The sequence below is a fragment of the Nannobrachium achirus genome (genome assembly GCF_963921795.1).
Source record: "Nannobrachium achirus genome assembly, chromosome: 11".
Taxonomy (NCBI): domain Eukaryota; kingdom Metazoa; phylum Chordata; class Actinopteri; order Myctophiformes; family Myctophidae; genus Nannobrachium; species Nannobrachium achirus.
Window position 1 is genome coordinate 59,016,879 of NC_137820.1, and position 13,187 is coordinate 59,030,065.

At 39.8% G+C, this 13,187-nt stretch overlaps 1 protein-coding gene across 1 annotated transcript in view; it reads right to left on the reverse strand.

Annotated features, from left to right (window-relative positions):
* Positions 1-2,324: 2,324 nt before the first annotated feature.
* The window catches only part of kiaa0513 (KIAA0513), a 29,848-nt gene continuing 18,985 nt past the window's right edge, over positions 2,325-13,187 (reverse strand). The window contains exons 10-12 of the mRNA XM_080736614.1: positions 8,369-8,449; positions 7,817-7,911; positions 2,325-6,393 (exon numbers count right to left, since the gene is read on the reverse strand). Of these exons, the coding sequence (XP_080592740.1) occupies positions 6,344-6,393; positions 7,817-7,911; positions 8,369-8,449 (226 nt within the window). The 3' untranslated portion in view covers positions 2,325-6,343. The remainder of the gene's footprint in view (positions 6,394-7,816; positions 7,912-8,368; positions 8,450-13,187) is intronic.

Sequence of the window (13,187 nt, forward strand, 5' to 3'; positions counted from 1 at the left end):
AGTTTTACAAGGTTTGTGTGTTTGACTTGGAGTGCGTGCGCACGTGTGTGTGTGTGTGTGTGTGTGTGTGTGTGTGTGTGTGTGTGTGTGTGTACGTGCATGCGTGCATGCACACTCACAGGAAGACTTGCACCCAGCAGCAGGCTTATCCGGCCCCAGCCTGGGACCACCCTGAGTCTAACACTTAATCCAGGAGGAAGTGGGCCTGTATCAGAGTCTCCCTCTGAGGGTAACAAGAGTGCAGCAACCAACCACACAACACATACAGTTATACATACCACACAACACACATAGAGGCATAGAGGCATACATGGACACAACACACATAACACACAGGCATGCTATGAACTAGAACAATGCTCCAGCAATGTAGAACTTATAGTGTGGTTGCTTAACCCTGGTTTTTGACAGGAGGAAAATACCCAGAAAAAAATCTGCTTTAAGTAGGATGTGAGAGGTCTAACTAGGGGTTTGTCATGATTCTGAATCCATTGCAAGCATTTGTTTTGCACAAAAATCTTTCCTTGGGCTAGAAATGGCCCCCAAAAACACAAAAAAAAAACGTGATCTTTTTTTTGTGCAAAACAAATGCTTGCAATGGATTCAGAATCATGACAAACTCCTTGTTAGACCCCTCACATCCTACTTAAAGCAAAAAAAAAAACTCTGGGTATTTTCCTCCTGTATAGAAAGTCGATGGGAGCCCAACTTGATATGGATATCTATGGGTAAACTTCAAAATAAAGTTTGGTACACAAGGCTAAAATCCATCGTTAGGTCCTAAAGAAGCCTAAAAAAAAGTTCGGTGCTTTTATCCGCTTCGTTTCGATAATTTGGTTAAGCCAACCCACTATTAAGATTTCCAATTTTTGTGTTTATATGGAAAATTCATGTTGACACCATGGTAAATGAACATGGCCCCTCTCTCTCTCGCACACATGCATGCACAGTGCACACACACACACACACACACGCACACACGCTTCCCTAAAGCTAAACTGAACCATCAAAAAGCTTTGCACAGCTGGTCTCTGAAATGTTTGCTGGCCATGCTATTGTTATCATGATGGTGAATGTATCATACTTTAGTTTGTATACTAGGCCTTATACTGTATGTTATATGACTGTGAGTGCAAGTGTGCGACCTGTGTGACCTATGCAGGTGTGGACTGTGTGGACTCATGTTATAAAAGAAAGATTCTGACGTGTGCATGAGTGGTTACAACCATTCATCATGTACCCGTTTGCTTTTGAATGCATTTCATTATTCTCAAGTGATGAGGGAAATGCTGCAAAAAGTTACACTTTGACAGTTAAAAATGTGATGGTTGTGGTTAAGGATAGGAACAAAAATATAGCACGGAATTGGTCCCGTCTTGTCGAACAAAAATAGTGTCAGTTTAGAGGGTTTTGTCTATTTTATTTTTTCCATTGATGTTTCTCTGTTTACTGTGAGATTTTGGAATGTGTGATTTTAGATTCTTTTATGTTTTTTAAGAGAATGGATCAAACTCACATGAATGTGGATATAATAAGCATTCGTATGTCATGTATCTGTTTGCTTTTGAATTGCTTTTCATTATTCTCAAGTGATGAGGGAAATCCTGCAAAATGGTACACTTTTGACAGTTAAGATGTGACCGTTGTGGTTAAGAATAGGAACAAAAATATAAGAGAATGGATAAAAATCACATGAACGTGGATATACTGTGATAAGCGTGCGTATGTCGATTTGTGTGTACCATAAGAGAAGCACGTTGAGGCTGGTAAAAGTAAAAACAGTGAGTAATATGCTTACTTCTTAGTCTTAATTTAACTCAAGCGAGTGCACTGATGTTTCATTTAGTTACATTTGCACACTATCAGAGTTTAAATTAACACTGAGAATCTGACTGTGTGGCAGGTCTGGCATTAATTAGATTGAGCTGGGTCCTCGTGGTGTGACACCGCGGACTGGGCTTTCACAGCTCATTACATGGTGTCCAATCAGGCTGCAGCCAGCGTGACCACTGTTTATTTATATGCAGAGCTGGAAAGGCTAGACGTTTGGCAGCTTGGATCCGGGGTCTCAAACACTGGAATACTCCGTCACATTGTGCTACTACATACAGAGGACCCCAGTCAACACCCTGCTCACATTGACACAGACATATACACACTCCTTGAACCAGCACCAACATATGTGCAATGCATGCATGCAAGTGCATGTGTGCAGAACAAACACACTCACACACGCACACGCACGCTCTTAAGCAAGGATCTACAAACTGACACATATGTGGCCCTAGTCTTGAACAAACACTCAAACTAACTAAGTATTCACATCAAAAAATAAATTTATTACAGAATCAGCAACTTGATCCATCATTATTATGACAACACATACATGCAAGTCTGACCATTACATAATTAAAAAGTAAGGTCATAATAAATATCACAAGCAAGCGCTTTTTACTTATCCACTGTGACATCTTTGTTACACCTCACACGTGTGCATATTATACAGACAGTTGTTACTTTAATGGTAATACCATTTGGTTGATGTTTTATTATCTAGTTCTACTAATTATGCTTCACAGGACGTTCTACTGTGATGCTTTTATGACAACATACGAGTACAGTATCTGACAGACAGATCATGCATTGGCCATGCAGTAGTTCCATGACAAAGAGTATCAGTCAGAGCTACATTATCGTTGTTGGAGGTGAGGGCAAGACAAACCTAGAGTCCAATCTTCTCTTCTACCTTTACGGATCAAGAAAATATGATATTCCATGACTTTTAACAGCTATAGTATGGTCAAGCCTGACTTATAGTTAAGATGCGTGCCGGTGTTGCATATCAAAAATAGCAGTTCTACAAGCTCAAAACGTTAATGCGTTGTGAGCTTGTAGATCAGTCATTTTCGGTGCACGACACGACACCATACATAACCAAGTATAACTCAGGCTTAAGAACCCATGTGTTGATGTCTGGGGACCTTCAACGTATCTAGAGAAAGGAGGTGTGTACATGGACAAAGTGTTGAATTTGACATGCAAGACACAAAGGTCAAAAGTCATAACAGCAATACAAACATTGGGAGGGAGTCATAGAGGTGATTAGCCACAAGTCCACTTGATTTTGTCTGACACCTACTAATTAATAAATAGCCTCGACACAAACAGGGTTATCAGACAATTAAAATACAGCTTCTAGCAGTTGACACAGGCAGAAAAAGACAGGGCAGAATACAAAGGGACACTTTGTGACCAAAAATAGTCATCTGATTATTGGCCTGATAAACGGAATACACTACATAGTAAGAAGAAAGGAGAGAACGAGAAAGGCAGAAATGTGACTTCACTGGTTTACGTCAACAGGGCAGAGGACTGCATGGCATTGTACTACATAGCAAAGATATGCCACTCAACTCAACGGAATGACTTCAGTTCATTAAAGGTTATTGCACGATACTAGATGCAAGCACTTTGATGGGCCATTCAAATAGGGGAAAGGATATCAGGGCACTTCAGGGTCATAAGGTAACAACTTTCTTCCTGGATCACAAATCGATAATTTACACACAATTAATTTACAAGCAGATAAAGTCTTTGAACATTTTCAAAGATTAGTTAAATATGTATTTACAACATTATTAATAATAGAGACAACACATTAAAACCCCCAGAAGGCGATTCAAACCTGCCAGAGAGCACATCATCCAAAATGTTCATACATTTTTTTCAATAATTCTGTCACATTTCTTGAAACACCTGGGGACATTTTTCAAATGTTTTCATGCCCCTCCTTGAGACGTGCTTTGAAGACACAATGCTACCTCCTAGTGGTAGGTTGTAGTAATACAATCAAGAGACCACCTCACAGTTGAAATACTCCATTGCACACTGTTGTTTACACATGCAAATATAGATAATGACGCACAGCGCACACACACATCGTAAAACAGGAAAGTAGTATGTGGAGTCATTTTTGTACTGTTGATATTCTTAGCCATGCTGTTGGTTTCTGAATAAAGCACTTTCTACAAACATCAACAACACGGTCTAATTCACATCTGATACCATAACATAGCTACTTCAGATTCAGAATGCCACTAAACCACTGACAACATCATCATTTAATTTGCGTGCAGAGGAATTTGTTTATCTCTGGGAATGTACAGGGGACAGAGAGAATTAACTCTCTGAGCATGTTTACTTAACCACAGAATGTAGAATAGGCTCTGTGCTGCTGCTACCCACAGTATGTGGGGTGAGAACTGAGAATAGCATCAGAAGACACAGATAAGGAGTTTCAGTCATGGAACAGGTGCATGGTTTCAGGAAACATGGAAGGCACTTTCATGGATTAGGAGTCTGTGACGTCCATTTGGTGGTCTCGATAGTAGTCTCTAATGGACACATAATACTACTGCACTACAAAGTGTGTGTCAGGAGAAGGCTAACAAACAGTGATTAAAAATTCTAAGTAAACAACAAGAAGGAAGACTGGAGAAGAAGTTACAGAAGGACAAATTAATTGCTCTCACTCAAACATGTTTTCATCTACAGGTGTGTAAAACTGGTGTCACACGCCAGAAATAGCCGATCAACAGGCTCACATCACGTTGCATCGGGACAAAAGTATAAATTAAGCATAAGACACGCCATTTTGGCGATTTTACAAATAGGCTCTGTGCGACAATAGACCGGTGACAACAGACTGTGCATAATTATAGCACTCTTTTCCAGAAGGTGGCATAAACATCTCCTGTTCCGGATCAGTTTCCCATAGCTTCTTTTGATTGGCTCAACAACACCTTGTTGAACAACACCTTCATATCGTCACTGTCGGGCAGAAACCTCCTATCCCCAAGTTATACATTTGTGAATTTTTTCGCCAAGTAAAGCACCGCTTCATCATATGGCCATCGCACAAAAGTAATGAAAACAGCTGATCTACAAGCACACTGCTTGTAGATCAGCTGTTTTCACTAGTTTAGATCATTTAAAAAAAAGAAACAGTTTTGGACATACAAGGTTTCCACCCGACAACGACGATATGTGTTTCTGGTTGAAATCTGCTGCTATAATTATACACAGTCTATCGTCATAGTGAGAATGTGTGCACCAGAATACTTTGCTGGTTTGTTTTTAGCTTACATAGTTGCCGGATGAATGTAATTTGCCAACAAAGACAATGCAATGAGTGCTAGAAAGTAGTGGCATATTTAAATAAGCTTTGTGTTATTGTCAGTACTGTATATAGCTCTATAAGAAATGACCTGAAAATTAAAACTCATCTCAGCCAGCAGCATACAGAAACTGCTTAATTGTTTTGGTTTATAATATAGTATATATTGTCATCACATATTATATTTTGTTTATGAAATTGTTTTCCAAGAACTGTTGCGTAATGTACATTATATTATACTGATGTATACAACACAGCTTAAAGGGAGATTATCATGCTTTTGATGTGTTTTTCAGTTATTGTTGATGATTATCATAGTCTATAGACCAACTGCCCATAATGTCTGTTTCCTTTCTGTGGGTTCTTAAATTTCCAATTACGCATTTCATGGGCAAGCATTGGCCTGGTTCACCTATATGGTCTCTGGCCACCATTATGTCAACTGATCATATATTATATTATTACAATCACGATTGCAATCGTGCCATAAACAAAGTGAGCAAGGACAATGTCACAGCCACCAAGGGTAGCAGATATAAACCAGGAAGTAAGGGCTGTAGTTTTCACATTTGCTGTTTGGCAGCATTTCCGAGACACACAGAAGGGTCAGTGGTCGGTGTTAAAGGCTACAAATGAAACATTAGTACTACAACAAATACATAGTGATAATATTGAGTGATAGTGTCCCTTTAATGATAATGACAACTGTGTATTGAATATATCGTGTGTGTAAGACTGTTAAAAGAAGATAGTTATGGATGCTATAAACAGATGGTGTTCATCATATATGAGGGAGGATTAACAAGCCACATCAGATATTATAATTCATAATATAACAGAATCCGGTATACAGTACATATAGGGTGACAGAAACAGTAACCAGGCTGTTTAGGAATCATGATATACTGTACTACATATTGCTAAAAACATTTGTGTGTTATGTCTGCTTTAATTCTGAAGCTGAACTTGGACATTAGTGTACGGCAGTTATTAATTTAAGTGATTAATGGTTGATAATGTCACACAACTGTCAGTATTATTGCTGATACAGGATACGGTTTACCATGAAGCAGTTGACTGTATTGTCTTCAGCAGACGTGGAGACGTGGTCTTCGTGCTGAGGTCAGATAGTCACTTCGTCACATGAAATGAAATCGGCCTTCTATCTCACTCTGCTGCCATTTTCTCAATGTGGTCGCTCAGCAACTTGTACTGTTCTGCAGAGGGGAAAAACACACACGTGCAGGATTATTTTGACACTTCTCTTATGATGGGTAGGGTAATTAAAACGGAACAATGAGTGTCTACCAGAAACCACATTTTACATTTTGTGGAATAGTGTTCAATTCACCCTTTGTCAAGTCCCGCCTGTTGTCCCGCCCCTCTTCGCACCCATTGGTTGCTGTGTCTTGGTGGGACAAAAGTCCTTTCTCTCCATCCACTACCGTTGAAATTCAGTTGCTTCTTTTGTTCTTTTGTGCATTAAATTCTCATTTTAAACTTGGTTTCAGTAAAAAGGAGCCTCTCAGGTGCAGTATAGTGACTGGGCATGTTTTTAAATGTTTTTATTTCTCAAAAAATATATATTTTTTAGCAAATTCAACATAAAAAAGGCAGAACCAGGGCGGGACAAGGCAGAAAGAGCCTGCTGGTTGGTCAGTCAGGGACCAATCAGAAGGCTGACAAAGGGTGAATTCATTTAAAAATGTCCCTTTCTCCCAATTTAGTTGTCATGCCAATTCCCCCCTCATATACAGTGTAGCTCCTGTCACTGCTAACTCCCAACAGTTGGCAATGTGGGAGGGTGTAGAGTAGACCAGGGGTTTTTAAAGTGGGTGATGGCCGGGGCACCCGGGGGTGCCGTGACGGCAGTCCAGGGGTGCCGCGAGATCATTTGATAATATTTGGAATTTATTTGGACACTTGGCTATTATCTCAATGTTTTCCTCGCAACATAATCACTAAAATATCGTCACTATCGGGCAGAAACCTCGTATCTCCAAGTTTCAAATGTGTACGTCTTTTGGTAAAGCAAAGCCCTGCTTCATCATACAAGACTGTCGCACAAAACTAGTGAAAACAGCAGATCTACAAGCACACAACGCCTTTCACTACTTTAGTATATTTTATAGATGACAAATGCAAAACGAACGGTTTTGGACATACAAGGTTTCCACCCGACAACGACGATATGCTAGTGCTGAAAATTATAATGTAGGGGTGCTCGGATTAAAAAAATATTTATGGGGTGCCCCGAGACAAAAAAGTTTGGGAACCCCTGGAGTAGACAACCACGTGACACCCCCGATACACATTAAGTTGCCAGCCAAAAACATCTTTTTACCTGATAGTGGAGTTTCAGTGGGCGTACATAATGCATGTGGAGGAACATGCATTACGGAACAAATGAACCTGTAGGAGTTGCTAGTGCAGAGTGAGCGACAGAGATCACCCTCCCTGCCCAGCAGCCCACGTACAGCCCAGATGGGTTTGTTGGAGCACCATGGAGGATTTAAAACACTATTCTCTGTGGTGGTGGACAGGAACCTGCCCCACAGTGATTAACTCTGACTAGTCCATGCATCCATCCATCATTCTGACATCAACAAAACAAAACATAGCTGTTGGCCGATGCTTTACCTTCATTCAGGTTTCCAATCACCGCCTGTTTCTTCAGGAAATCATTGCAGAGTTTTTTACTGAGCCCAAAGGCCAGCATGTTATGGGTAAATGTCCTGGAAATGCATGATAAATGGACAAAACACACACGATTATTTATCACAGACACACACTGCTAAATATAAACATTTGTATATAATATTCAGTGGAGTACAAGTACTTGTAACGTCGTTTTTGGGAAGATCTATACTTTACTTGAGTTTATATTTATCACAACTTTCACATTCTCTTCTATACATTTAAAATAAGAAAATCGTACTTTTACTCCATTAAGTTAAAAAACACATCTCATTACTCACTACAAATCTAACTATAATTGTAAGTCTCTCATCATCATGAAATTGGATTATCCAGCAATGGACATGTTTTTCTGTTATGGTGACTATTAGCCTGCTCCATACTAAATTGTCTTTGTGAGAAGAGTTGTGTAGGCAAGCTGGTGTAGCCTACTATATGAATTAATGGCTACAAATGTGTAAAAAAAATAATAATCTTTTGCCAGCGCTTCCTCACCCCAGTTGGCCAAAGGCAATGTTTTCATCAATTCTGGAGCTGTCGTCTCTCTCCTCCTGTGTCATGTGATACCACTTCTCCCTGCATGACAAAGCATGAGGATTTCATTCAAAATTCCCTTTGACCTTCAGATTGTCTACATCAATAGGATTCAGAAACTGTCAGTATGCAACTGACCATTGTTAGGAATAATATGTTTTATATATCTGGTAAAAAAGGAAAAGAAAATGTCAAAATGTTGATCAATGGGGTACTAGACTTTAGAAATGTTTATAAGAATCCTTATGGTGATTAATTTAGTCATGGATAGTGGAGAACCAAATAATATTAACAGTTTGCAAACACCTCAATTTAATTGACCCAAAAAAAAACTAACCCTGTAACAGCTAGATATAGATAGATAAAATAGAATGAAAATAGAATAAATGAAAATAAATTATGCATACTAAAACGGAAAAAACACACACCAATGACAATGAGACTTTTTAACACATCAACTTGCCATTTGCTTAGTCAAACAAACAAAACACATTCAACAAAACCATATGAGCAACAGACAACCAGCTGGCATTGCCAAGTAAATCATTATAATAAATTAATGAATTCAAGCAAATCACAGACAAGCACGTGTGTTACAAAAGTGATACATTCTTCCTTATCACCACACACAAGAAATAACATAATAATAATCGTTCATTATTTATGAATTAGTATTATTTAAAAATATGTTAACCCTCATCATTCCTTTTGCACATGAATGAAGGAAGGTTGCATGTTAATGCTATTAGTCACCAGATGGGGTAGAAAGTAGTACAATAAAACAGCCTCCTTCCTTGCAATAAAAAAAAAGCATCTGAGAACGCAATTGACATAAGAGGAACATGTTGCACTTTTGTAGGCTTTTCAAGGAAATGCTGGAATCCTAAAAACAAAGGGGGGCTACATCATCAACCACAATCCAAAGCAAGGATCAGGATAGAAAATGTCAGCCTTAAAGAGATTTCTCTCAAAACGATTAAGAAGTAATTTTCAGTTCTTTGCAAAAACTGTTTCTACTCCTACTATTGCTACTGTATGTACTGTACAATGATCTGTCAAAACTGGAGGGAGGACAGCATACTATACAGACACACAGAATGACACACAATCATGCAAACAAACATAAAGAGTACATACACCATACAGAGCTTTATGGAGAGAACATAAATTTGCTTCAGTCACATTTTCTGGGCTCTCAATGATAATAATGCTACTGTAAATGAGCAGGAATGAGGCATGCCGATTGCTATCCTGGCATGCCTAAAGCCTAATGTATATGTATTCGTATGGTGGTGTCCCACACCAAGCATAGCCTATCTACAAGCTCACAACGTGTTGCGATGTGGCGCAAGCTTGTAGATTGGCAATTTTTTTGCCGCAGCACACCGTCGTACGACCATGTAAATCAGGCTTAACACACCCCTGCAATCGACCTGCCATTGCACTGAAAGAAACAAGTATAAAGTGTGCTATGTGTGACAAGGGAACAAATGGGAGGGACAGAACATGCACCTAGAAAAGAGACAGGTTACATGCAAATAACCACACTCGAGAATGAGAGAAGAAATGAACATGCAAACAGGTGCAAAGAGAAAGCACTCCTTAGGACTGGTACCTCTCATCTAGATCCTAGATATGATGCCATTCAAATACCATAGTATTATAAATCTATCTCTTTGTGGTGGTTACAATGTGTTTAATTTGTTAGAATGGAGTCATTTGTCAAGGAAGAAAATAAATGATCCGTCTGAGTTCAGACTTGCTCAACTGTAGTACAGAGTCCCATACAACTACAGAAATGACACTGTAAAATCCTGCATTATCTCTGTGAGTAGACGAATGGAACAAAATAGACCCAGTCTATCTTTACTCTCAGAGTAAAAATATACACTGAGGAACAGGGACAAGTGTAAAATTCAAAGACAACAATAGGTTTAAAAATGCGTTATGTGGTGTGTGTGACATATAAGGAAAGGAAATTAAAATATATGATGTAAGTGTTTCAATGCAATAATAGTTAAAGCATTCATCATCGAGGAAATTATGACCACAGATCCGGGGAGCATAACTCCAGACACTGACCTCCAGCCAGTCAGCTGGTGGATTTAAGTCTTGAGGTTTACCCCCCCGCCTGTCGATGTTCACTGGAGCACATCTGATTAGACCCGAGGCTACTGTAAGGTCTTCAGCCTCTCTCTGTCTGGGTCACAAGGCTGAGCAACCATCTGGTCTCTTACCCATTTCTACGCCAGGATTTTCTTCCTAAGTACAGTTTTGAGGTATCTGTACTTTACTTGAGCATTTCCAATTTGCAATACTTTTACTTCTACTCCACTACATCTGGGATCCGAATATTGTACTTTTACTCCACTACATTTATCTGAACACTTTAGTTACTAGATACTTAGTAGATTTTTATTATTATTACAAAACATTAACCACTTCAGCCCTATAATACACATTTCGGCTCTAAGTACATTTTGGTGCCAAAACGTTTTTACTTTTACGCAAGTATATTTAGAATTCCAGACTTTTACATAACAGAGTATTTCTATATTGCTGTATTGATACTTTTATTTAAGTAAGAAATGTGACCTTTTCCACCACTGCCGGTTTCTCAATCTCTCCCCTGATTTAGCTTTGTCACCTCTGCTCCTACCTCAAACTTTGTTTTGTTGATTTATCCGCACCCATACCCCCTACTACAGCGAGTCGTCGCGAAGCGCTGTGAGCTTGTAGATCAGCTATTTTGGCCATCCGTCATACGACTTAAAGGAGAAGACCACCCATTTTCAATATTGAACTATGTCATTAATATACCTTAGAGGAGTTGTGTGGAAATGGAAAAAAAAGTTCCCCCCCTTCTGTGTTGCCTAGAACTAGAGGATTGATTTTGGGGTTTGTATTGTACAACAGTGTGATGTCATCAAGTTGTACTTTACAATACAAACCCCAAAATCAATCTTTTTTTCTATTTCCACACAACTCCTCTAAGGTATATTAATGACATAGTTCAATATTGAAAATGGGTGGTCTTCCCTTTTAAAGCTATACTGTGTAAGTTGCTCAACTTGTGGTCAGTAGCTCTATAGCAAACCTCGGTCGCGTCCGCGTCTTTCGGCCGTTTTTCGGTTCTCACACCCCCGCGTCTGCCTCCACCTCGCCGAGATCTATCTTTTGAGGGGTCCCTGGTTCCTGTGTGTTCAGCCATTCCGGAGATACACTCCTTCACCCATGCCTCCCTGTGCAACCGAGTATACAGACACACGGGAGACTACAAATATGGCCGCCCTAGCGACCCCACTCCAAGATGCGCTGTGATTGGCCGGCAGTGTATAACCCTCGCTGTGATTGGCCGGTAGTATGATGACGTCATTTTGCCGCGAAATTCTCCCCCCCTCACGGCTCATAGAAAACATATAAAGAGAAGGCTTTTGAAGCTGAAAATAACGGGGGTTCTAAAACTTTAGCGATTTAACAGTTAGGACCATTTTAAGATTTGTTTTATAAAAAAAGTTACATGGTATAACTTTAAGTATAGAGTGTTTAAGTGGTTGAGCCCACTCTCAATCTGACTATAGTGTTGAGCGGACAGACCTCTCGTCTTTCTGTTCCTCTTCCGTTCCCCTGCCCGGCAGCAAGGCACAAGGAGACAAAGGGTTAAAGTCACATGCGAGAGGAAGGGGGCAGAACAACAGATTAAGAGAGTCAAAGAGGACAGCATACAGAAGGAGACCATTAATAGTGTGAGAGAGAAGAAAAGAGACGTCAGCAGACCATCAGCAGGAGTGAATTAAGATTCATCTTGTTCAGTGCTGAAGCCAACAGTACACTGCAATCTCCTGCCCGCTTCACATTTCATTGACAAGACACAGATATGGTCACAAACATACACACACACGACAGTCATTTCAATTAAATCATACCTCATATCTATATCTCGTTATATTTGCACACTATTTGGCTTGGTTTTGTGCTCTCCCTGTTCTAATCATGTACTGTACAATTTCTTACTTAGAGGACATTACTTTAGCCATTACGTCACCTACCATTCCCGCATTTATAAGACACAACCCTTTTCAAAACCATTTCCTATTGCACAAGTGGAAACTGTTACTTTTCAGGAAATGGGAAAAAAGAACCTATGGCCAATGTAGTTATTAACACTTCCGATGCCAATTACGTCCAGGAACGTGATAAGAATTACCGCGGTGCATCGCCATGGCCCCGTTATCACGTCCAAGGATGTGTTGCCATGGTAACCAGATAAACAGGTGCTGCGGCGGCGGCTGGTGAGCGAAGAAACTTCATATCTCATGATGCAGCCGCCATCATCAGGAAGCGTGTAATCTCCATAGGCTCCATAACCCTCGGAATCTACTTCAAAAAACGCTTAGATCGCAGAGAACCGCTTTTTTTCACGGCGACTCTGGGCCGCGACGGTTGGCCACGGTTAGAATTTTTCATTTCCATGTGAAAGTAAACACTACGGTCAACATCTGGGTTTAGTGAATTTCCACAACATGGACATGATCGTGGCTTCCGGGGATCTTCAAAATAAAGCGCAGTGAGTGCAGCACTCTGTAGCCAAATAATTACAAAAATAATGGTATCACAAGCTCTTGTTAATCATTTTCATTGGTTCAATGTTTTAATGTAACACAGAGACACATTTAACCACTTTAACATTCACTTTCTAATGTTTCAAAACTTTTGAGCTTGTAGATCAACTATTTTCTGCAACTTTTGTGTGACACTGTAGTATGACGACGGCATTGAT